Source organism: Paralichthys olivaceus, chromosome 23, assembly GCF_024713975.1.
Source record: "Paralichthys olivaceus isolate ysfri-2021 chromosome 23, ASM2471397v2, whole genome shotgun sequence".
Classification (NCBI taxonomy): domain Eukaryota; kingdom Metazoa; phylum Chordata; class Actinopteri; order Pleuronectiformes; family Paralichthyidae; genus Paralichthys; species Paralichthys olivaceus.
In genome coordinates, this window is record NC_091115.1 from 4,586,274 (window position 1) to 4,612,957 (window position 26,684).

The following is a 26,684-nucleotide window of genomic DNA, read 5'->3' on the forward strand; positions in this document are numbered from 1 at the left end:
TCTTAAGTGGCTTATTCAACCTGTTGTGGTATGAGATCGCTAAATTAAAGTCACAATGTAAGAGAATAATTAATTCAACAGAGGAGCAGATTCAAGTGTGCAGGACAAAACACCACTCACATGATTTTAGCCAATTTATTGAGGAGAAATTGTTGAGGTACACTGTGTGGTTGCATGTGGGAACAGTGGGAGTGGAGTTTGGAGAAAAAAACAACCACAATGAACGACGACAAAACATTCTTGTGGTTTGAACTTTGACGAAACGGGTACCTCAAAACTAAATATTCCACTTTATTCCAAAACGAATCTGATCTAAACATGCCAATGAAAACCCAAGCCAAAAAATATTGTTTTAACATACAGCATAGACTGTTTTTTGACTTAGCACCAGATGGATGAAATAACCTTTTGCAAAGTAAAGGCACATTTAATTGATCAGTGTAATCTGGCAGTTGATATTCTTTGATTTAAAAGAAGAAGAAAAAGAAGAAGAAGAAGAAGAAGCACCATACTTCCTCTCATCCACACAGAGAAAAAAAAAAAAAAAAAGAAAAAAAGTGAAACCCGTCCAACAAACTCAGAGTGAAAACTATGTTGTGTGATACGAAGTGTGATGAGGTAATGATGAGATGGCCTCTCGCTCTATCTGTCCAAATTAACCTGAGGTACACAAACATTACAAAGAAGCAGCAAGAATATGATAAAATATAAAAAAAAGATACAAATGAAACAATAAAAAGAATAAAAACATGCTAATCAAAATAGATCGGCAAAACACAAGTACAAGTACTTCCAGTCCCGCACCAAACTGTGTTACGTTCCCTCCGGTACACAAACAAAACAGAGAAGCAAAAGGAGACGTATACAAAAAATTCATAATATAGCAGCACACAAGTGAATCACAATAAGGCATCTTTGTGTAAGACTAGAAAAGAAAAAGCTTCATAGCAGCAAGAGAATCATGTGTATAGTCCGTTTTTGTCACTTTGGAATTATGTTTTACAAATTATACATAAAACATTTAAAAGCACGAACATTTTGTCTGTTTAAAGCATGTTTTTTTTTTTTTTTTTAAAGGAAAAAAACATTTGGCTTTCGCACAACAACAGAACATGCATGAACACAATAAAGAAACTATGTCTGTTCTAATATATAATGAGGATTTCTGCTCTTCAGGGGAAACTGGTTATATACACAAAACTTTCAGACTACGTGAACTCCTTCATACCCACGTCTATGATGGAGAGAAGTCACAAAAATGGCAGTTTTAACGTTTCAGTTCAAAGAGCAGTTTTACATACAAAGAACAAAACAATAAGAATAGTTTGGACACAGAATGTGTTGAACTCTTTAAAAGGCTATTGGAAGGTTTTGGCTATGAATGAACAAAATTTCAAGTAAATAAACGCACTGAATCAAAAAAAATAATAATCTAAGTCTACATGTGACTTGGCTTTACGTAGTTTCTATACTATTATACAATGACTGATTATCCTACGTCTACTCACCTGTCGAGGAATAGCTTTCAAGGAAACGTGCATTACCCCATGGGAATCCAGCCCAGAAAAAAAGAAAATCAAATAACTTAAAAGAAAAACTAAAAAATTTCCAAACAAATTACCCTACTAACCCACTGAACTCTCCTCAACCACCATCCCCTTACCAATCTTAAGGAGTGTGTTTTAAAAGTGCATCAATATTGTTATAAGTCGCCCACTCTCCATAAAGTTAAATGGTAAAATGGATAACAGGAGAAACTGCGGCACATCCAAACTGATCCGGCGGACATCACCAGGGATTCTTTTTTTTCCTCCTCCTGTGTGTCACTCAAGTATCAGAAACATCATAAAGCTTAAGTTAATTTCCTTGCTCTTTCACGACTTCTGGCATTTTCTCCCCCGTCAACTTTCCACATGCTCGTCATCTTTCCCCTCCCAAAAAAATCCTCACAACAAACCTTTGGATCTTCACTTGTTTCCTCTCAAACCTGTCAAAACTTTCCAATTCTCCTTGTTTTAACTGGTAACGTAACATCACTACAACCTGACTAATGCTAAAACCACATTTTAACTAAAGACTAAAAACTTCTGTCTGCTCTCGAACACCAACATCAGAATGATTAAATGTAGCCTCGCTGAATCCAACATGTACAGGTACTCACAGTCCTGTCGTGCTCCTCTATGACTTTGGCAGTGAAACCAAAACTTTAACTGATCTCGTCTTCTCTTTTAACCTTTCGGACATTAGCAACTGCCGCCATCCCATCCCATCCCCCTCCCTCCCTCCCTAACGTCCTTCCCCTGTGAGCGGGCCCAGCCCACTCCTGGCCAGCACTTTCCAGCATAAATAACGAGCAATGCTACAGGTGCACCCAGTATGAGAGGCGGAGCGGAGCGGCCACCCGCGGGGACGCTCCTCCGCCTGCGCATCGACTTCCTTTAAATGCCATGTACTGTATTTTATCAGCATTTCAATCACGCGAGGGAAACCCCAGTAAAACTGTGAATTGATAACTGTTTGCCAAAGATGATAAAAGAGTAACATAACTAAATGCTTGCTAAATATATACATTATTTATTATATTTTTTTTTTGCTAGGTTGTATCAAAAGAAATATGTATATTTCATATAATTATGCAATTTTTTTTCAAGTATGAAAATATATTCAGATTTCCATTCTGGGGAAATCTAAGGCACTATCAAGTTTTCAAGAGCTTAAATAGCTTGTTTGATTAAATGTGGCCCGTACAGCGGGTGAGGAAACACCCAGCCGGGTATGAATGGGGCAAAAGAAGGGGAGAAATTTCTTAGTTTCTAAAAGTTCATAGATTGTCACACCATCACTCATGCAGTGACTAGATACTGGCAGCCCCACCCTCTTTCTCACTCCGGCTAGTTCATTGGTGCAACGGGCATGAGTGGTGTGGTCGACCAACGGCAGTTCATAAGTCGACGTCGCGTACATCTGTGGGGGTGCTGGACTGGTCCTGCTGCTCCCTCGCTTTGCTGCCAACTCGGACCCCGTTGTCCTGCCGGTGCTGCCGGCCCTGCTGCAGGCTGGTGGCCAGCACACGCTCGATTTGCTCCTGGCACGCCCTCAAACAGTCCTGGAACAAAAAGGGGTCAGACGTTGTTACGCTTGCACACGTCACCAGCACCTCGGCTTGTGTGTGAATGCTTATAAAGACATTCCAGTAACCTAACAGCCCTGGGAGCATTTCTGTTTAGCATCTTTTTAACTGTCCAACACAAATGCATCAGTCATTTCCTATAGGTTCCTGTAGATTCAAAGTTTTTAAATGTTTTTCTAAGCTGGTCTCTACGTTGTACCCAAAGGAAAATATAAATATAACAGTCCGTACACATATGGATCATTTGTACACCTGCACGCTGACACTCGAGTGCAATGATCTAACAAACAAGTCGTTGCTTTGGTCACATGCATGGCATACCAGCAGGGAATTATGTTTTTGCAGTAGGTGGTCCTGTCTGCATCATGACCAGAACAATGGGTACCAGTACACGCTGATGCCAACAGCACAGAGCAGCGAGCTACACGGTGGGCACAAGAGTGCACGTCTGATGTATGAGTGAAGGGGCACGATAAGGAATGGAGGGTCCTAAAAGAGCTCTGTGGTCTAAGAGGGAACAGATAAGCGGAGCTGAGACTCTGGATTCCCTCTCTCTACCTCCCCTCCTCCCCTTGGGGTTTACAGCGCGGTCAGTCTCATGTGGGGGCCTAGAGGAAATGGCTCTGACCTACTGCACCCTGACCCTGTGAGTTTTGGTGTAAAACAGAATATAGGACAGTCGGGCCGGATGTTTTTGGACAACTTGTCTTGAGAAAGGGGGGATCGTCTCCCCTTTCTACCTCCCCCCTTCGCAGGTCTTGTGTTGGAGATGTGGGAGGTCTGCCTCTCTGAGCCGGCTGCAGGATTCTTAAAGAATGCACCAAGGCTCGCAAAGAGGCCAGCATTCCTTTGAAATGTACGGATAATTGGAACCCGATGGGCTGCAGTCGGGGTGCCTGTTGTGACGGCTGGGTTGCGGGGCACTCGTCACCACGGCAACGCAACCACAAGCCAAGAGGCAACCGTGTTGATCGTCTGGCACAGGGACTGGGGCCTTTTAAGATTTCTGGGCTTATGAAGTGATCCGCTGGTGTCACAAGATACTGTGACACAGAAATCACACACTGGGATAAATATGGTTCATGTAATATTTATTCAAATTAAATGTGTTGTATTGTATTTCTATTGTACAACACCTGTGAACTGTACTAACTCCATTCAGAGTTTGAAATGCATATTGGTCTATTGTACATCATTTTATTACAATGGCATGTGTAATTTATGACTTGCACAATGTATTAAAGTCTATAGAGTCCCATTTACAACCATTATATTTATAATAGATCCCCTTTATACAGTTAACTTTATTCTAATGTATAGTTTATAAATTGTTAAAGGATTTAATAAAGTATTAAAAGTCTAAGGAGACCCATCCAGGCCCATTGAGTTAATAACACAGCCCCTGTACAATATAAAGTACAAGTGCAATTTAAATGTGAGAATAGTCAGTATTACACACAAATCAATGATATTATCAACGTCAATGAAAATGACTGTTCATGAGAACAGCTGAGTCAACTTCATCCTCACTTACTGGAAAAGAGACTCTCCTTTGCTTCATTACGAACATATTCCTCCACCAGGAGGGGCACACGGCTAAAGTGGAAGCCATGTGAAGAAATTGCATGTGTCCTACCACAAGAATGTGGGCTCTGAGTTTTAAGAAGACATTCCCTCTGCCGCTGCTCTTTATAGCAGCAGTCTGGCTCCCCAGCCAAGAGCCAGAAACTCGCTCTGCCTCTCTCTCCATGAAAAGTAAATAGCTTCAATCTGCCACTACTGAAGTCATCACTGTTGTTTACTAAAGGGCCTTTTATGCTGCCGTCATGAGATATTGCAATGATTATAATTTACAATGAATTGCTGTGTGAGAGAGATGACTGCCATGTATAAATCTCCGTCACTGTGGTACTCACCACCTCTGTGTTGGTGATCTTGGCCAGCAGGTCTGTCAGGTTGTCTCGAGTCAGCCTCTGGTCAGAGCGGTCCAACTGGAGGCCACATACAGCAGCTCCCATGCTGCCTGTGGCAATCATGGAAGGGGGGTTCATGGCGAGGCGGTCATCTGGTGAAGAAAGAGCATTCATGTGCAATTAGTAAAGCAGCAGCTTTAGGCCACAGTGACGCACGGAAATTGCATTTGTAACTTTGATACGAAGCGCTGCAAAACTTGACACAGCCCACAGGAAGTGTGAGAGATGCACGCGAGGTGCAAACATCTGAATCATCCTCAGCTCCGCAGCTAAACCTGACTTTCCCACAGTCTGGATTTCAACAGACGGGGCTGCTACTGGAACCTGTGTGGTTTTCTCCATTGAAACTACAGCCCTGATTAGAAAAGCAGAGTAGGAAGCCTCCTACTCGCTGAGAAATGAGTTCCAGGAACGACTCCCTCCAGTCCATATCGAAGTCGAAAAAGACTTGAACGACAACAGGCCTGGATGGAGGAGGCAGAGGAGGAGCGCAACTCATGGACAAAGCTGGGGGGCTTAATGATCTCTGCCCTCACCCCGACAGTTAATTTCAATTTTACAGGGAAACTGCGGAGTTGAATTCGTCAAGTATCTGAACTTAACACAAGGACGTCTCTTTGATATATATATTTAGACAGATAAGGTGATGGCAACAAACAACAGCAACAAACGGTTGCTGTTTGCATTGCAGTTGCATTGTGGGTAATGAAGGCACTAGGGACAGAGTGAAGAATGAATGGAATTAAAAACAGATATTTCTGTTTCTGCTGCATCAATTTTGGTACTTAAACTATAAACTGTCCATTGTGAAAATGTTATAGAGTGAACCACTGCTTACTTCCCTTCAGTAGCTGACCAATAGTGAGTAGGTTTTAGGCTACACCCACACCACTAAGTTTTGAAACCCATCCATGACGTTATGTGTATCCTGGCGTACTCACTACTCCTACGTTTACAAAGATTTTACTTTGTTTTTTTTAACCAGATTTTTAAGCATCTAAAATTGAAAAATGTGGAAACTCTGGTGGTTCCATTTTTGGAAAACGTTGCTGCTGCCTTGTCATATGAACTTTTGTAATCGATGATGCAAGTTCTTCTGAAAACAACTCGACGACCATGAATGAAGGTGAAAGTGGTTAAGGCTTAGTGAAGTACTTCCTCTCAGACTTCAGAGATACTTGTACTGCTAAATTCCTTTGTGAATTACTTTTTAAGCAAAAGTTAGAGCTGACATGTGACTTCTTTCTTGGGAGTTTCTCCTAACATGGCCAGTTGGAATCTACTTTTAATGGTAAGATGTTTAGTGAGAACAGCCGCTGGTGGTTTTTCAGCAGTCCTGATCAACACCGATCTCGAAAGGCAGGGAAACGGCAGACACAGCCTATCACATGGTCGCAGCCCAGTGCCACCCATTCTTGGTGGCCTGTTCGCTTTGATTAAACCCTGGAGAGAAGTCTGCTACACTACGCCCATCTTCTCCTCCAGGGACCAGCTGTCCATAGGAGGAGCTCCTCCATCATAAGAATAACATCTCAACTCCATATAAAACTCCAAACATTTACATTACTGCAGAACCACAGCAGGCCTCCTTTTTTTTCCACTGTGGCTGCTTTGTGCTTGGATATAACTAGCTGCTTATGAATAGCAGAGGCGACCACTGAAACACACCCAAATATAAAAAAAAATAAGTGTGACACTAAAACTTTGCTGAACAGGGAAAGAAACTTATTGAAGGAGCCTATGGTTCCAATAATTATCTCTAGTAAACAAGTAATTGTTGGCAGGATTTCACTGCAATGGCATTTGTGGGGAAGTTTATTGGACTAAAGTGACCTTCTTTGTTTTATTTCCTTCATTGAATTAGCTGACAGGAAGTGGCAGATGAAAGTCAGCCTTGTGACCGAGGAGTGCTGCATTGTGTGTGTATTAGGTGATCCTGCATTGTGTTTCCATCCAGGATATGAAAATATTAGAGGGATTCCTAGTATAGACAAAGGAATGCCATGAAAATTCACCTAGGAAGAGGCCTAAGGGGACATCTGAGTTTGAGCTCCTCCAGAGTTTATTCTGGACATGAGGCTAGGATGGGAGGAGGAAGGAAGATCACTCGATCACTGACTTTTTTAACCTGGAAGCTTCTCTGTCAACAAACAACACAGGCAGAGGGACACAGGACTTAAGCTGCACCTGAGTCATCCAGCAAAGTACGTGTGCGCCTGCTGGAGCAAAAGTTAGAGTATGATAAAATCACTACCATTACCACGTACGTAGCTAATCTAAACACAGCACTTATGGGACTTTTTTCAGGCACTTAGTAGAGAATATGGCGATGACCACTTTAAGCAGCTTTTTGCAGCTGCTGAGAAAACCCCTTCGCTACAGGCTGCACAGAGACGATAAAGTGGATAAGGCAGCCCGAGAAGAAAGAGGTCACAGATGACTCACAATGGGAGAATGTTCGTGTGTGTGGGAATATTCTGGTGGATGTGGCAATAACAAGGCAGTGGAGCGAGCAAGCACACGAGGCATATGAAATGATATGAGTCAGTGTACCTGTAGCACAGAGGGCGATGAATGTCAGCGTGTGTTTGCGCACCATCGCCAGCTTGTCTTTGGGAAGGGGCAGCCTGCGTATGATGTGTTCTATAAAATCATTGGGAATGACTGAGGCCATGTTCCACTTCAACTTCCCCAGCACAACAAGTTCCCAGTCCTGAAAGACACCAGAAAAAAAGAGATGAGTTAAACAACAGCTTCTAAGCAAAAAAACCTCCCCAGTGTGAGGATTAAATGGCGTGATGCCATGCCTCCATTGACCATGAAAAGGATCACAGTCCATCTTTATTCCCAGAGGAAATGGCTCTGTAAGAAGAGCAACATTTCTTCGCTTTATCTCTCCTCACTGTATCTTATTATCTGCATGCCATTCTCATTCCTCGCATCCTTTGTGTTCATATCGCCGGCATGTGACAAGCTTTGCCCTGCTTAGAGGCCCTGCCAATGAGAAAGCTAGCGCCTTCCTTCCTGTCACAAGCCTCAAACAGCTACCATGAGTTTGCAGTGCACGGGGAGCCGCACAGAGCCGACTCTTCATACAGTCAGTCTCTGCACCAGCAGGAAAGTGGACACATGAAATTAGTTAATTTCCTTCATGTTAATCAGTTGACAAAAGTTTTAATGCTCCACAGTTTGGTTTTCAGTCATTTAAGTAAGTAGAGCTCAAGACTTCAAGGTGTATAAATGTGTAACTCTAAACATGTAAACGTGTATCACAGTTTTCACATCACTTCGAGGTTTGAAGATTTACAAACATGCATCATTATTTTGAAAATGTAATGTTTATGAACGTCAGAATCAAACAGCGCGGGGGGGGAATTTTAGCACAAAAGTTAGAAAAGTGCATGGACACATTCAGATATTATTATCGGAACTAATGACATTTACCCCAAACAGAAAGATAACCAGACGCCCCAGGATTGCCTTGTAAAGATCTTACTCGTAAAAAGAGATTTGAGAAACTATAAAACTAAATCTTTCCAAACCTTCTATTTTTAAGCATTTATTAGTGCCATTGTTCTATTTTAGTTTCAAGTATTTATTAGTCTCGACTGCTTTCTCTTGTACAATGACAATGAAAGATTTATATCCTTTTAAAGTAACACTGTGTACTGAATTTTTTAAAATCATGTCAGATACTCACAAATTTCCATACAGAGCAGCAGATTCTGGTGCTGCTGAACTGTTTTACATTAAAAGTGTATATTATTATGTCCACACCATTCATATCAATACACCAGATGTCGATTGCACTATGATGAATAAATGCTGATGATTTCAACTTCACACTTCCTGTGTCACCCACAAAGTAAACGTAGTAAACAACGAAACCCTGATGGCAGCAGGGACACCCCCTGCCTACGCTGATTTGTCATCTGAAACGTCAGCTATAATCTACATTTACGTAGGTTTTTAGCCCATAACCTGCCTGACACATGCTTTGCATTTAACCCATCTAACCCCTGAGGAGATAGTTGACTGTGACGTGAACGGGGTGGAGGTTTGTTGTCCGAGCGCTCCCTTCCTGGACTGCAGCCACACACACTCACACACACACACACAAGCACGCACGCCCTTAAACTCCTCTACCAGCGCAGTGTTCATTACAAGGAAGAGCTGCAACATCTTTCACTGGCTCACGGTGCCTCCTCCGAACATCCTGTGAGGATATCCAGGAATCTGGAGTCTTACGACAATATGGAGCATCAGATGGGACTCATGTCATTTCCCTCAACTGCTCCAGGCAACACAGGAAGATGTATAAAAAACATATGGATCCATATGCCAAAATAAGAAACGGGTCAAATGGTCAAGACCTCAATTTTTTTTGTAGTCAACTAATGGAAATATTACTTCTTTGATATGATTGGTTATTTCAGTCATTTTACCTCGTCCCAGGATCTCAACTGGGAGGATTTAATGTTTTTCTTTAGGGCTGCAACTTATCATTTTCACTGATTCATCATTTTGTCAAAACAAAAACTGAGAAATTCAAGTTACGTTTTGAATTTCACTCATCTAAGTATTGTTGTGAATTCCAAAAAGGCACACACTTCTTTTATTAACCCTCATATGGATGCATGGAAGTAGAATTAAAGTGCTTACTGGCAGTTTTTAAAGGAGACTTTTGTCCACATCTATTTGGAAAACAAGAGAACAACCATTTATCTAAAGATAAATAAAAATTCCATGCTGCATAACTGGCACTAGATGGCATCACATCCCTCTCCAGTCCACATGGATCCAAAGAAAGGATGTGGCTGTATTGTGCACAACTCCACTTATGGGTAAAATGGGATACTTCCTGTGAAACAAATTAAGCTATTAGCATTTATAAAATCATCCCAAAATGTGATATTGCATTTTTTACGCTTCCCAAGAATGAACCAACAAGCAAATGGATGGATGAATGGATGGATGGATGAATGGATGAATGGATGGATGGATGAATGGGGGCTTTTGAAAGTCCAGTTCTTACCAGCAGCTCCCGTGGTGTGATGGAGTTGTCTGTGTACATGCAGAGTTTTTCTGCTGATAGCGACCGGCTGTCTTTTAACTTGGAGGCCAGGAAAATGCACACGGCTCCCAGGAGCTGCAAGTAGTTCTTTCTAGTAGACATCACTGCTAAAAATCTGTCCAAATAATTAATGGCTAAAGGGAAGACGTCTTCGTTGCTCTTCTCCTCTTCACACACCTAGAAGGACACAGATATATATGTGGAATGAATTATATGATAGTGTATAAAAGAGGAAAAGTCTCAAATCAAACTAGAAGGCATATGTGGATTGGTTTTGCTTACAGGATTGTGTTGGTGTTTTTTCCCCATGCTCGTGTTTAAAATAGATTAATGGTCGAATTGTGACTTTAAACACATCTTCAGTCATGAGCTGCAAAATCAGTATGAAAAGCAAATTAGCTAAATAGGAAGTTGTTCAGCAAAAAAGAACTCGCCTCCTCTTCCTTGTTGGGGCTCGTCGTGTTTTTAGAAAATATTTTAAAATTAAACTAAACAACTGGTGTTTTTTAAAAAGCGTGCAAAATGTCCCCAGGTTGTTTTTAAACAGTTCCCGACAGTTATAAACAAGAAGCGTTCGCTAGCATGAGGTGGTTTTTAGCTTTTTTAAAAATGAAAGTGGTGTTGCAGTCCCGTCCCCTGCCCTGCCATGAGCCTGGACCAAGTTTTAAACAATTAATAATAATTCAACTGAGGGGGAAATGTCACGTTTTCGATATTGTTAATTAAGCTAAACTCTCCCTGTGTTGTTTGAGCTAGCTAGCTGACAAAAAGCACCGAGTTATTAGAGGTTAACCGATGTAAATATCAAGCTAGGCTACTTCTCTGAAGCCGATTTGTCTTCGTACAGGAATTTCCGTCTCTCCCACGCGTTTTGGTGAGTCATTGTCATTCAATTGTCAAATACATGACAAACCTCCGTGGCCAAAGACACCCGGGTTTAAGAGCTAGCATTAAAAAAAACCGGCTAGAAACACGTTCGTGCAGAAGCTAAAACAAAAAAAAAAACAAAAAGAAGAGAAAGTTAGCTTAAAAGCACAAGGAGCATGAAGTGCCCACAAACCTCGTGCATCCAGCCTGCAACCATTCGTCTCATATAGGGTTGAATATCCTTCTGGACCCGCTGGAAGTACGAGCACGGGGGTAAAAACTTGTCCTCAATGGTTAATAAACTCTGCAACACTCGGTCATCGTACAGGATGTTTGGGTCAGGCTGGGCTCTCACGGTTATGTCCGACTCCAGGCAATACAGCTCCATGACTCGGGCCCCCTTCTTCCCCCTCCTCCGCTTCTGCTCTCTCCCTCTGTCTCGTTTGTTTCTCTGGCTAAAACGTGAAACCGAGCGAACTAGTGTCGGATGGTGGTCGACAGCGGGCAGCAGGAGGAGGAGGAGGAGAAGTGCCCAGGACGAAGCATGAAGAGGAGATGGCCGGGTTCGCTCCACTCCTGCTGCCTCCCGGTTCACTTCTTCCTCTGCGGCAGCTCGAAGGTCCGACCGGCCCCTCACCGGAGCGACACATCCGGCGAGACCTTCACAATAAGAGCCTTGTCTCTGGGGGGGACAGCCCAGGAGAGGCAGTGTTACTTATTAAAAACTCATTTCGTACACACAAACACAACATAGAGAGAGTATTAGAATGATCATATGCTTAATTTTCATAGCAACGTTCATACACAGAGGTACATTCAAGGTGCAGGGACATTAAACACAACAGAGATCCAAAACGAAATGATATTAACAAACATGATTTGTTTGGCTCCTTTCGTACAAGAAATGCTGCTCAAAGTGCTTTACATCCAATATTGATGAGGGAAAAACATAAACACAAGAAACATTAGTGTTAAAATGGCATTTAAGAGAAAATAATAAGAGAAAACTAATTTTGAAAATGCATGAAAACAGAAAGAAAGAAAAAGATTTTTGAAAAAGTTTTTAGGCTGTTCTGCTAAAAGTCCATTGCATTCTGTTACTCAGTATGCACTTTATATTTCTACTTAAATGGCTGCAAATATGTTTTATATCAAGCTCCCTGAAGGCAGCATTAGAATAATTATCAGGAAGAATGATGCTTTATAGAAAACTGGAAAGATGCCATATAGCTGCGCTAGTCCACAAATCATAGAGTATTTACATTTTTTATGCAGTTTATGGTACAAATCAGCACGGTGCACTGTCTGCAATTAGACCTTCATATCTCCAAGCCCCAACCCAGCTGGCCCGACACATGTGAAGACAATGCTATAAAATGCAGACTGAAGATGTGACAGAAACTCATAGTCTCCCTTAAAACTCTAGCAGGTGGTGGATAAGTGTGTGTAAAGATTATTAAAAGCATGCATGCCAAGAATTGGTAAAATGCTTGCAGACATACAGTTCCTTGGCCTTTACTTACCTGCTGTTAGCTACAGGGTGGCCTCCGCATCAATGTTTTATCACTCAGTTTCAGCTAATAGCATCATATCTTTTAAGTTTAATTGAACATGCAACCTAAATTATAAACAAATGCATTGTTTCTCAAGCCGTTTTCAGACATGGAGTTCAGTGTTTATCTGAAAGCAGCTTTATTCTTAAGCTCTTAGTCAATTTTACCCATCTTGCAGCCTTCCACAATTCTTAGACTAGATACGGTAAACTAACCTTGTATTGAATTAGTTTGAAGACTTAGATGAAGAAATACACTCTATGAGAGTCTCTGCTTCAAAATAGTCTCATTCAGAGAATCCTTGCTAGTAGCATGCCTGGTTAGCATTGCCCAAACATTTCTGGCTCTTAAAAACTGAACATTAGGATGTCAACACACAGAACTATTATTGTAAAAATAGCCAGCTTAACATGTCATGTCAGCATAGTGATATTGGTATTTAGCTCAAAGCACTACAGTGCCAAAGTCTCACCAAATTACCAGAGTGACTGTAGACTCTTGGTACACAACTGCAGCTTTCTTGTAGATGTTGTAGGTTTTGGTAATATGAGATAGCCTTGCTCAAAGTGAGTACACAGACTTTGGACTTTGAAATACATGCGTTTTTAAATCAGGTCATTACTAGTGCAGCCACTGGAGCTGGATGTTGCACACATCTTTATGGCTAAGGGTGTGGACGGCATCTCAATCCACCTCTAGAGAAAAAAGTTTCCGTAAAGGAAGTCCTTTGGCCTGGGGGCAAGTATGAGGATATTCACATGCAAATCAGCAGAGAGTGCTTTGGAAAAGTGTTTATTATTTTGTCCTTCTAAGACAGGATCTAATCTGTAAAAAGGTGGGGTTATAATGGAGGAGGAAGTTATGAAGTTGTCAGCTCCCTATCACATTCGATCTATGAAGGCCATTTCGTTCCCTTGTGGCTCCCTTTGCTAATTTTTACAAAAAAATGCGTCTAAATTTGCCGCCTCCAATCGCATGCTGGCATATCAAGAGCTCCGAGTCGAGCTGAATGACAGTGGTTGAATTGCTTCTCACTGGAACGACTTCACAAACGTCCTCCTTTCACAGCCGCCACCAGAGAGCTGAATGAGATATGAAGTTTCAGTGAGAAAAATCGAGGAGTACTGTGGAGCTATTATGAGAGAAGACTGTGAAATGAGAGTGGGAACTGTCTGAGAGAATGTCAAGGTTAGCAAGATTAGTTCTACTTCAAAGGGGGGGAGGGGGGTGTATGTATGTATGAGAGGATTCATCTTAGAATTGAGATTTCGTGTCAGAGGGTTATCCCTTTGTCTGTGCATGGAGAGGATGACAAATCCCTGGGTTGATGTTTTTGTCAAAAGGGGGTCTCTCCACAAGAGGCCAAAGAAGCCTACCATACCAGCCATTCAAAGCACTGACACTTGAGGGAAAGAGAGGTGTTAGACAGATAAAGCAACCTTACCCTGTTGCTGCTGTTTGTGCATGTGTCCTATGATAACACATGTCAGCCGCTATCACACACTCCGGGCTGCACAGAGGTAATAGAGAGCGGCCAAAGCCCTGGGAAAACGTGGAGGAGCGTGAAATCACCTTGATCCAAAGATTCCTGCTGCATACCAGTCCACTGAACCCACCAGAGCACAGGGGCCCGGAGATGGGCAGACTGCCACAGATCAAGAGAAAGAGACAAAGAAAGAGAAAGAAAGAGAAGAGGTGGAGGGTGATAGTCAAGATCTTTAATCCTAGTGATCGGTTTAAAGCTTAACATCATCTCATGCATTTCCTGTGCGAGATCAAATAAGTCGCTCCATGAGGGAGGCCTCTCTCGGATATAAACACTGGATTTGCTTTTACATGCTAGTTTCAGGGTTAAGCTTGATTACAGGTTGCCCATGTGCTCTGAGTCAAGCTGGCTGTTTGGGTTTACTGACAGTAGAGAAAAGGATGCTATGGCTGGAATGCTGTGGTGTGAACAGTGGTGAACACTCCTCCCAGCGCTGAGTGATAGCTGGTGTAGCTCAGCCAGTACAGTAGATAAAGTGGCTTCTGTCTGTCACATGGTTGCACACTATCAGCTTTCAAGACAAGTGAGTACACCCCAATGAAAGTGGGCTAAACACCCGTTCTCGAACATAAAAAGTAGGTGACATAAATGTTTGTGGGTAGTTGTGTGTTCTGGCGCTTTCACATTCTATTCTGGTCATGCTATCAGCGAGGGTGGAGTGCGCCTCTATCGCGAGCATCACACATCCGAGCTGCCCCCCTGTCACTGCCACTCGCTGCAGAGGGGCTGAGGGGAGAAGTGGCGTTCAGCAGGTAATGTGCAGGATTGGAGAAACAATTGTTTGAAGCAGCGCTCCGTCCAACTATTGTTGTGGTTTCCTTTGCCCGGCATCTCCTAATTATATTTGCTTGGATGTGTAAATTCCACTTCCTCAGTTCTCCATCAATCCTTAAGATGTAATTGGGAGCCCTGTGGTGCAACCAGTTAATTTGCACTCAACTACGCATCGAGATTAGAGAACAAATGGAGCGTCGTCAAATCAGCACAGGAAAAAAAAAGAGGGTGTTCCCCTCAAAGTGTCCTAGGAATGTTTTGGCTAAAGTGAAAGGCATCATTCAAACTGAAATGCCACCGTTGAGGAGACAATGACGGGACAGACGGCAACATCCGGGCCTGGTCTTTAGTTGTCTTGCTCTTGAACACAAGAGGGTTTCTTTTCTACAGCTTGGGCCTTGGTCACTGTTGAACCCCCCCCTCCTCCTCTTCCATTTAGTCTGTATACAAGTCTGACGTCCGGCAGCTTGCATCCCTCACTTCTACCAGAGTCTCTGAGAACATTGCCCTATTCTCCGCCATGCACTCAGGAGTAATAACAGACAGAGGAGGGGAGAGGAAGAGGGTACATTTTAAACAAAAGGAGTTCTATGAGGTGACAGGAACAAGGGGTTTAGGTTTGTTCTACAAAATGCTCAATGCTGCTTTTCCCCTTTAAAGGAACCGTCCAACATGAGGACACATTCTTATTATCTGTCCAGCAAGAGTTGAGAAGATATTGTAAAAATCTGCTGTTTAACATGGGGCTATATGTCAGGAGCTTTTAGGGAGATTTTGTGACAGAGGCAGGGTACTTGTTTCCTCTTGTATCCAGGCTATATTTAAACTAAGCTGCCTTGCTGCAGGCTGTATACAGACAGATACAAGAGTGCTGTTGATCTTATCATCTATTTCACAGCCAGGATGTGAATGAGTACATTTCCCAAAACAAATGTCCTAAATTTGAGTAATCATTATGTACACCCATATCTATTAAACACAGATCCAATTTCTTACCCCAAATTCTGCACAAATGTTCTGTGTGGGGGTTGGGGAGGGACACTCAACACAAAGGAAAAGTCTGGATTTAGTCATAAGCGGCAAGCGACATAGGTTGGATTTTAAGTGAATGAGATCACATCCTCTCAATTTCACAGAGAACAAACTTCATGTCTAGAAGGAATCATTTATATCTGGATAAGATGGGATTTGCATCTGTCCTATCCCTCCCTGCATGACAGACTATAAAAAAGACAGCATGCATGTAAAGTAATGTCCATGTTCACGGTATGAGGGGACGGCATGCGTCTGCAAAAAGAGTGATGGTCTTCATGTGTACATGCAGCTAGATTTCAGACTGTTATATAACTCTGCAGAGGGGCCCCCCTTGTTCTGTTCCAGCAGTCGACTCTGTCTGAAGTTCCCCCAGTTTTCCTGTTCATTTGCCTCACAACACAAATGTCTCAGGGCGGCAAAGAGGACGAGGGGGGTGACTGGGCTGCGGCCAAGAGGCAGCGGCTGCCTGTCACAAGTGAACAAGTGTGTGTGGTCAGAGATTAGGGAGGGAAGGCCTCAAACAAAAATTCCAGCGGAGGAGCTCCTGTGGCAGCTGTGGCTTTCTGAGTGCGAAGGATGCTTGACAACTGGAGACGCCCGATTGGCCTGCAAAAGATGAGTGGGTGTGTCCTGGCAGTGGCCCGGCTTCCTCTGTATGATCTTAAATGAGAAGAGTGACAATTCATTAGGGACAGGATGTCCAATAGGAAGACTGATCCCAGGGGTAGATAGAGGGCCTTGCAGCTGACCACCCAATGACCTTGGATCAAACAAATGTTAGTCTTCTTTCTCTGTCCTTTGCCTCAAACACATTCTGTGCCCACTGAAAAATGAGGCATTAATCAACAGCAGACGGCTGAGCACTTTCCAGTAAGTCATTTTGCGCCAGTTTATTTTAAACCAATGGGTCACACTGTTCCACAAATAACATTGCTTTCTTCGTCCGTTCACTTCCCTTCAGCTCTGCAACATTTCCACTCCTGCACACTTACATTTCCCTCCTGAGAGAGAGGAGGAAATGGGGGGCCTCGCAATGTGAACGAACGCTCTTTGAAAGTGGCTCTAGTGAGGCGATATGCTACTTATAAACGGCAAGCAGGGAGGGTTTCAGGGTCGGACTTCTGGGGCCTGGACTGTCTGGGAGCTGCCTGGTGTTTTCCTGTGTGTGATGCATTCTAACCCTGGGCCCCCTCGACTAGGGCTGCAGCATAAAGAGGCCTCTGTAAGGCTGAGTCAGCTCCAGCCCTAATTCATCTCATTGCTCTCATTGCTTGATTAAATTCAGCAGGGGAACTCAGAAGGCCCCTATTTCCCCTCTAAACGCCACATGCATTCAAACAGAAGTATGGAAATCAACCTGTTATCAGTATGAGAGCTGCAGCCTGCTGCAACAATGGCCCTCGTGTCCTGAAGAGAGAGAAACAGGTCTGGAACCACAGCCAGACCAAGCACATTGATGCACACTGATAAGTACTAGTCCAACAGATCTGAGTGAGACTGAAAAATATTGTTTCTATGAGGTAACTATTGTCAGTGACTTCGGATTGAAAATATAACAGCACACCTAGCATTGCAAGACAGTGCACATTCATCCAATTAAGCATAGAAGACAATGCCGGAGAGTGAATACAGAAAACCTATATTGCAAGATATGGTCCAGAAAGAACACTTTAAGACATTTTAGTTAGACCGTCTCTGCCCTGCATTGAGCTGACCACTGCAGTTAGTGATGCAAACACACACACACTTTGGGTGGTGGCGAAATCCAATGTTTCTCTTGCATATGGAGTAATTTGACATCCCAGAGAGCCCGAGAATAAAAGAAAAACACAAGCAGGTGCATACCAATGCCTATCTGCAGGAAATGCCATGATATGAGCTGGGAGGGTGATAGTGTGGTCAGGGACGGATGACAACATCATTCTCCTCCCATCCCATGACCTCCAGCCAGGCTTTAATCCTGAGGAGGTGGACGTTCAGCGGAGCAAAGGATACAAGTTGCCATATGGCGCCAAAAACATTAGCTTGAATCTGTATCCACCATCTTGGTTCTTGACTTTGCCAAAGGATTTCACAAACAGCATCACCGAAGTCTCTCTCTCTCTCAGTGTTAAGACATAATATTATATTTATATTCAAAGGGAGTTTATACAAAGCCAAGACATTGTACCAGTATCCTTGTAACTCTCAGATAGAGAGTGTTTTAGAATTTTTCCCCCAAAATGTCACAAGAAAAATAGTAATGAATAAAAATGTTTCTGCTTTAACATGTCATTGTAAAAATGTTTGATCAGCATTTTCCCATGCCTTCCTCCTTTACACTTCACTCTGGGTGCAGCCCTCTTCAGCTCATAGAGCTCAAAATCCAGTTTAACAGGCTGAGCTTTGGTTTAGACACAGAAACAGAGCAAAAAGTACTTCCTCCCCAGACAAAACCAGTTGAAATCAAAACCCGGAGATTAGTCTTAATCAAATAGCAAGCTTGCAGAACCAGATAGGGCTTTGTTACCAAACTAAGAGCCCCCTAAGCTATGAGAGGTGGCTCGGACCGATTATGATACAACATGTTACCCCCCCACCCCACACACATACACACTCAGTATTTTTCACACACAATATGACATTTGAACCTAATAAACATTCTCACAAGGACTGCCTTCTTTAGCAGGATATCAGCCCTCTTAATAATAGTTATCGCCCAGGAGAAAACTTCTTCCTCTCCGCCTAGAGTCCTTGAAGATCAAATCATCAATTCTTCCCACCGAAACTCTGGGAGGAACTGGGCTTATTCTGATAGCTGTTCAAATGTCAGCCGCGGGCCAACCCACGCTGGGAAAGACGGAGGTTTACAGTGCTGCTTTAGCCTGAAGCTGCGATGGTCCGGCTGATCCTAGGTCACAGCTTCCCAGGACCGAGGCCCTGTCCCTGGGGAGCCCTGCTGAAGTTCCAGCTATGTCACTCTGCCTCCTCAGCACTCACACAACAACACACACAATGCTGCGTAATGGCCTACATACTGCAGACAAACAGGAATATGCAAGCCTGACATCAGAGCAGACCTTCAAGATACCAGCTTGTGCAAGATATCTTCACGCAACACGGCTGCTACATGGTCTGGTCAGAACTCTTGGTTGGTCCAGACTAAAATATCTCATCAACTACTGGATGAATTCTGAATGAAATTTCAAACATATATTCATTGTCTGTAGTGGATTGATTCTGATGACTTATCCTCTGATGGCATCAACATGTCTAAGTTCATTCAACTCTCTTAAAATCTACCTGATGAATCTGATTCATGACAGATGATTCTAACACACTATGGTGAAAATGGTTTACCTGCTAAACATCAGCACCGGTATGCTGGCTCAAACCACCTCCTGACAGAGTATAACAGCAGACCACATCCTCTTTCAAAGGAGTTGATATCATGCACAACCCCCCCCCCTCTCATAAGTGTCACCATAAAACTTGTAATAATTCCATTCTCATGGAAATCGAGGGAGGGTTGGCTGCTTCCCCAACAATGAGGATGTCTTTGTTTCCGACCTTTATGTAATCATTGATAACAGGAAGTAGTGAGGCATATGTTATGGTTGGAGCCACGGCCGGAGCTCAAGCCCTTCGTCAGGATTCCCACCGTCACTGAGGAAATGAAAGCACAGGGAAGCTGTCTTTATGGTCAGCCCATGAAGACATAAATACTCAGCGGGAGAAGCAAGACTTTCAATCGGACTGCAGAAAAACTGATGACTGGGCAAAGCACGAATTGCACAAGATGACACAAGTGTCATAGAATGATCACAGGAAGCCGATCAAAGTTGATGAGACACAAAGCAGCACTGGATTCATTCTGTTGACCTGGTAAAAAAGCAAACATTCTTTAGGAATGTGTGAAATGTGCTGCGTGGGAGGAGAAGTTTGACACATGTGGCTGTTTGCTAGACATGAAGAGTTGCCAGGGCTTTCAAGGTGCGGCTCCTCTCTCCACCCTTTGCAGTCAAGGCTGTCAAACTGATATGTGTTCTCAGATGCAATGAGGACTTTTTATGTTTGCATTCTGTATGGTTTCAGAAAATCAATCTATTGGCTAATGTGCAAATACAGTGATGTTGGATGCTAATCCCATGTCACAACGTAGAATCATGCCCTGCTGTGTTTGTGCTGCCCCTGCAAACAAAACACAGCTACATATTACATTGAAAAAGAGTTAATACCAGAATTGGATCCATGAAATGTTTCATTTTAGGGAAAAGAAAAGCAAGATGTAAGACTTTACGTTGCGCAAACATAATAGTACATTTTTAATATTGTGTAAAGTGTGTGACATCAAATAAAAAGGTATATAAAACTGACGTTTTACAACTTATATATCTCTGGCACTGTTTGGTTAAGAGTTTCTCACAGTGTCACTGTTAAAGTAGGAACCGATATGTGCTCAATTTGTGCTAGTCAGCGATACGAACACATAAGTTACAGATCAGGAGTTACCAGCCTGGTCCAAGTGCAAACTGTGCTGTGAGAGAGAAAGAATGAGGCAATCATTTTTGAGAGACAGGCGCAATATGAGGTTAACAGCTGAGGGTTGCGTCTGCAGACTATTGCAGTTCAGCAGAGAGGAACAACAAAGGTATCAATGGCCAACAACAGCTGGGTCTGCTTCCTCCAGAGAGTCACATTTGACGGATGAGGAACATGATATAGACTTTTCCACTGTGCAGCCACACAACAGGCTACATGACATTTGATATTTCGGTGGACATGTCCAGTCCGGCATAATCGTCTCGACATGACACGCAGAAACCTCAAAATGTTAATAATTCAGAGGACATGTGTCATTCTCTTGCTCTTTCTCATCTGGCAGATAAGAAACACAAATATAAGACATTCAACTGGCTGTAGAGAATATGCACAAGAGGGAGAAAGTGATAACTCATTCCCACAATCATTTCCTCCCGCCTGCATAGCCTCTGCCTCAACGGCTATTGCTCACCCGCTGAGAGACAGAGAGGATGTGCTAGGGAACGTGTATTCAGCAGCAACGAATAATAAGATAAGTGTGAACACAAACGTCATCATTATCAAAGTAAATTGTCAGAACCAGAGCTTCTTAGAGGCGAATCAACACTAGACTAAGGGATTTTAAAGACACAGTTAATAACATATACATTTATGTCCCTCGTTCTCTCAAATCTATTCAATAAAAAGATTTGATCAGTAATTTATGGATCTCTCCTTATCTAACTATATGAGGGAGGTGTCCTTTAAAGTGCTCTGTGGCACACCTACTCTTAAGTGAGTCATTTCAGTTCAAAGGATTTTATTGCAATTTATCTCGAAAGATTTTGGTTTCATTTTAATAAAGAAGCCAATAAGATAAGATAAATTATCATGATTACCGGGTCCTTGATGTGAACCGGCCACAGAACGCCTCCCACGCACGTAAAAAGTAAATCGGCACTTGATGCACAGCATCATCACATGATTTAATCTTAATATTAAAACTATTTCACAATCATGCCATATTTACTCAAGAATTTACAAAAACAAAAAAAATCTTTCTAAAGAGCGTAATGATCAATCTCAAGGCCATGGGCCCCCTTCAGCTCCAGGGCCCTGGGTATGTGCCTATCTTTTTAAGATTCTTAAACTGCTGTTTCAATTATCAGGGTGCAGTCGAAATTTTGGGCAAATTTAAAGAAAATCAGCAAAACAGAATGTGAATAAATGCGTTTCCATCAAATGTCAGTGTGCAGATTTTCTGCCAGTAAGAAATAATTAGGGAATAAAGGGGCTTTTATTAAGAGAATATGGTAACTCGTGACTTTTGTTCCATGCAATCTTATCTTTCTGGCCATATGTTACTTACACGCTATCAGAAAAACATACAACTAAGAAAGTGAAAGCATTTGAAGAATCATTCCTGTGAAAGCGAGCAGCTCTGCTCTTTGACACTTTTTGCTCACAGACACCGAGCTTCCTCTCAGTCCTCTCACAGAATGTGATGTTTTCACCACCTTCAGGCTCAGTGTGACCTTCCTTTGACAACTTTTATCTGTCACTGATGTGGGGAAACAGCAATGGCCGACAGAAAGGCAGAAGGGCACGTGTCAACACGCTAAGCACTGCACCCTCTTTTGACACAGCAGGAACGCACTTTTCCCACACAGACTTGGAAAACCAAACATGTTCTCACAACTGTTCTCCTACATGATAACACAGAGGTTTATGTAATCCTCTGCCGATGTAATCAGATCAGTACGCCGCTGAATTTTTTCTGTACAACCACCACAGAGCATGAAACATGGTGGCATGACTGAACAGCCTCTATAAAAGATAAACACTGTGCTTTATTAGAACAGAGGTATCCAACATCTCTGCCGGGCCCATATGCTGTGTGTGAGACTGGCCACAGGGTAGAACCAGGTCTCATTCACAGGTCTACTGCAACCAATTAGGTTTACTCATGATGCCACATCAAATAGCTGCTTAAAAAACTAATGGGATTAGCTGTTTAGACATGTTATTGTCCTGCTCGTGGGATTTTCATCTACAAGACACACATCTGAACCTGCAGGTTTAATCTCATTTCCAGATGTTTCATCCTCTGGCCATTTTTCACATGTGCTGGGAGTTTCAGAATGAAGCCTTGTGGAGCTTTACATCATCTGTCGCCAGTAATACATCCGCATTGCGAGGCGTGTGAATTTGTTCAGAACTGAGAAATCTCGGTATGATTTTAATATTACAAACAATCACTGGCTGCAGCTCCTCTGCAGCCCCAGAGGTGCAGCACTTCAGTCTCTCTGTAATGGAACTTTGTGTGGGCTGAGAACTCATTGACGTTGGCTCTCACATCACGTTCACATAAAAATGCTTTTGCAATGTCATATCAAGCAGAATAGGCACAGTTATCCAGACGACTACAGCAGCGGATTGTGCAGCAGATCAAACAGGCTGGCCTGGGGCGCATTATATCAGATTTCATTTTGAGTTGAGGCCCTTCATTCATTTCTGACATTTACAGTTGGATTGGTGTACCCCTCTCAGAGGCCTCTTGGCTCTCAGTCTGCACTGAGGCCCCACCAGCCACTCTGGAAAAACCCAGTGCATCTGACTTGCATTGCCTGGCTCCACTTGTGTGTTCTGTTTGGCCCGTGCCGTTGGAGGAGGAGAGCAGGCCAATTACCAGCCGCCGCTCTGAGACCAATATGATGTCATCGTCCCGCTCCGCCATAACAGGCTGCAGATGAGAGGGGCTGGGCCTCTCAGCAGCCTTATTCGCTTAATGAAAAGCAGGAAAGTATTAAAAAAAATCAAATGGTATCGAATATCTGTGAACATTAACATTTTTCTTCATCTTAACTTACTCATTATCCATTAAAGTGGCCTCTAATGCATCACAGTGCAGAAGACTGGAGATAGCAAAGATAATAGCTCACTGTTTATCTCATGAGCCAGAGCACCTTGTTTGAATAAGACTGATAACAGCCCATGAGAAAACATGGGTATGCCATTATGTATGAAGCGGAAGCTAGTTTTAGAGGCACAACCTTAAATGTGTTATCACTGCGCCCCACCCGTCAGGACAATCACCTGTTCCATGTGGGTGTTTTGCCCTTTCGTTTTCAGCCACATTCCTTCATTCCTTGAAATGCAATAGGAAGCAACTGTGTCCTCACACATCTAAGGGGAAAGATTTACAACAACGCGTTGTAAAAGAGTGACAAAGAAAATTCTCCGGCATACTGTTAAAGATGCAGGCCCATGCACTCAGTCACACTCCAAATGCTTGATTGCTAAAAAACCTGGAGCCTACTTCAGTGCAATACCCCAGAAGGCCTTGCATCCCGAGGAAGTCTTGAAGCCACATCAGAGAATCTGAGGGGGCCTGTGGGCTGCAACAGATCTCCTCTCATTTCCCCACATACTCCATCTCCAACGCCCACCAACCACACTCTATGTATAGACTCTGGAGATGATATAAAGCCTGAGCAGATAGCAGGCCACAGCTCAGTATAAACAAGTGGCAGCTTTAACTGTTTAGGTGTGCTCGGCTGTTATGTCCAAAGGGAAAAATGCATCAGTCTGTATCTGTAGAAAAAACTTTGAGGAGAAAGGTATCTATTATCTTTTGGATCCGGAAGCGTTGCTATCTGTAGTTTTGCATATTGAGTGAAATGCAAATGATTGGAATAGTCGTTGACATTGTTTCTGTGTGTTTAGAATTACGCAGTAGCTTTACTCTGCACGGGTGATCAATTTTGGCTAACAAGATTAAGAGGCTAACTTTCTAATATCAAGCAGGTGTAATGTTTAGCAAGTTAACCCTCTCAGTTTAGCATGTTAGCACGCTAATATTTGCGAACTAGCAACAAAACAAATGGTAGTGTTAATTACTTTGGAGGAAACAAATTACTTACTGATGTGCTGATATTAAACAGATGTGAAGTTTAGCATGTTTTCCATCTTTGTAAAAGTAACTTAACCTCATCTCCTCCTCACAGCTGAAGATACTTTATCAAAAATATATTGGTATTTGTAGTGGGAGAGTGAAAAGCCTTGACAGTAAATTCCTATCTAAATCTTCACAAGCCTAGGTTCAGATACGACTCCAGGGAGGGAGGGCGAAGCGAGGTCAGGCACCTAACCTCAGCATGAGCCGGCAAAGGAATGGACTTAATACCTTTACAAATGAAAAAACTATCGTTGTAATAATTCATGATTAATGAACGATAAGAAAAGCTGTGATTTTATTTTCGCTGAAAGTGTAGAGGTTTAAGAAGCGTTAGCCGTGGGCCTTCATTGCAGTAATTCAATCAGAACAGGACATCCCAAAGGAGTCCCTGAAAATCTGAGGGGTTCCCAGTCGATCAAAGGGACAAAATGGCTTTTTTGAATCGTGAACTATTGTTTCTGTCTTTTATGCTAAGCTAACTGGCTGCTCACCGTAGCCTTATATGTAATGGGCACTGAGAGTGGTCAGCTCTGCCAGAAAGCAGAGGTCTATTTCCAAAAATGACAAACTTTTGCTTGAAGGGTCCAGGAGCCAAAAACTTTGCCAATGACTGTGTTGTTATGTGTTATGTCTCCCTAATGTCGCTATCAAATAAAAGCAAACAATACCAGAAATGATTGATTTGAGGGGAAACAGACCAGAGCTACCACTTAGACATCAAATTCAAAGCTCTGCTCATCCCGTTTGCAGGATTGATGACTTCACTGTCCTAAATTTGAGAAATGAAGGATATACTTTCATCCTCTTTCATGGGGGCTGACTCCTCTCCGAAGACCCCCACCTTGTCAATGTGTCTTTGGTTCTGTGTCATAGAGACTGTGTGAGCTATGCCCTGCTTCGCATTCCTCTGCCATCCAACCTCTGTCCAGCCAGGACTTTCCCACAGAACCCTAAACCCTGTGAATGAGAGTAGACCTTTGTTTCAGGCATTTTTCATCCTGATCCCGGCAACTTCCCCATGGTGGAATGCAATAGGAATGCCAGCGCCAGCTACCTGGCATTAGAGAGTCTTTGTGCGGAAATAGGAGAGGCTGAAGGAGAGAGCAGGTCAAAGAGGTTTGACAATGGATAGCTCACTTCTCAAGGTGCCCAGCCCATATTACAGAGCCAGTGAACCTGGGTCAGGCCTCTTAAACATGGCAAGGTGCATCAAGGAGAAGTGAAAAAAGGCTTTTTTTTTATCTAGACCAGTTTCGCTATGAGCTCTCGTCACAAGATTTTCTCCCACTGTACAAATCATTAACTGGAGCACCGATGTAGCAACTGATTGGCATGTATACACAAGCACAGCTGAAATGTGTGTCTGCGGCAGTTCACAAGTTGTTGTGAGCTTATCACTGGCTGAGTGCTGGAACGGTGAGGCACTGGTTACCCTGAAGGTGCAATTCCATTCATTCCTGTATACTGAGAGACCAGCGAAGAAGAATTTTAATTTGAGGGATTGCCATGTGAAGAGGAGGATTTATTATGATACTGTCTAATAATGTTTAGATGAGTTTTTTACCTCAACAAGTCACAACAAGAGTTAATTTTTGCTATTGGCTTTTGTCTGTTTTTATTCTTCAGCTGATTCAAAGCACTGCTTCATCGAAATAAAAACACATCACACCATAAATAACAAATCATTCATACTAGTAGGACCCACGGAGGGGCCACCAGTGCACAGACATGGTGGAGTGCATGTCAGAGCAGGAGCAAGCTTTGAGGTAGGACGCTCACAAACTGACAGACAGTTACCTGGGCCCGTCAGTACAGCCATTTCCCCTGTAACCTGAGTCGCCTGGCTTCCGAGATGATGGCTGATCTTCCCTGGATCCTGTGTCTGATGATAAGCAGCTGAGATAAGGCGCTAACGGAAGGGTAACGACAGAAGCATGAACACCAGGGTGGAGCATCAGGTCACACTGAGGAGATGCTACATGCGATGACCATTGTTACCAAGGGGCCTCCGCTCACCTCCTGTGAGAACCGATAACTGCATCCTGCTCCCGAGTCCTCACAGTTGGACGTGCCCTTCATAGTAAATATAAATAACCCAAAAAATAACTGAGATTGAATACATATCATTAGCTGCTAAATAGCAGTGTTACTTGCCATTTTGAGTCGACCAAAATGAAAGCGAATCCACCCCAACTGCAGTTCTAGTCCAAACCAAACCAGACCAAACTTGAGCTGCCCTTTTTTCTGTGCTGTTCACTTATAGAAGTTTGACTG

The 26,684-nt window shown here is 42.9% G+C and overlaps 1 protein-coding gene across 3 annotated transcripts; it reads right to left on the reverse strand.

Moving 5' to 3' along the window:
• Positions 1-2,558: 2,558 nt before the first annotated feature.
• On the reverse strand, positions 2,559-20,594 carry LOC109632688 (G1/S-specific cyclin-D2-like). Of its 3 annotated transcripts, XM_069520381.1 has the most exons (6): positions 14,042-20,594; positions 11,238-11,726; positions 10,139-10,354; positions 7,657-7,816; positions 5,047-5,195; positions 2,559-3,106 (listed from the first exon to the last, which is right to left on the reverse strand). In XM_069520381.1, the coding sequence occupies exons 2-6, from the start codon at positions 11,430-11,432 to the stop codon at positions 2,942-2,944; spliced, it is 885 nt and encodes a 294-aa protein (XP_069376482.1). In that variant the 5' UTR covers positions 11,433-11,726; positions 14,042-20,594; the 3' UTR covers positions 2,559-2,941. The 3 variants fall into 3 exon arrangements, with proteins under 3 accessions (XP_069376482.1, XP_069376481.1, XP_069376483.1); XM_069520380.1 differs by lacking the exon at positions 14,042-20,594 and having other exon boundaries at positions 11,238-11,862; XM_069520382.1 differs by lacking the exons at positions 11,238-11,726; positions 14,042-20,594 and adding an exon at positions 10,460-10,570.
• Between the last annotated feature and the right edge of the window lie 6,090 nt (positions 20,595-26,684).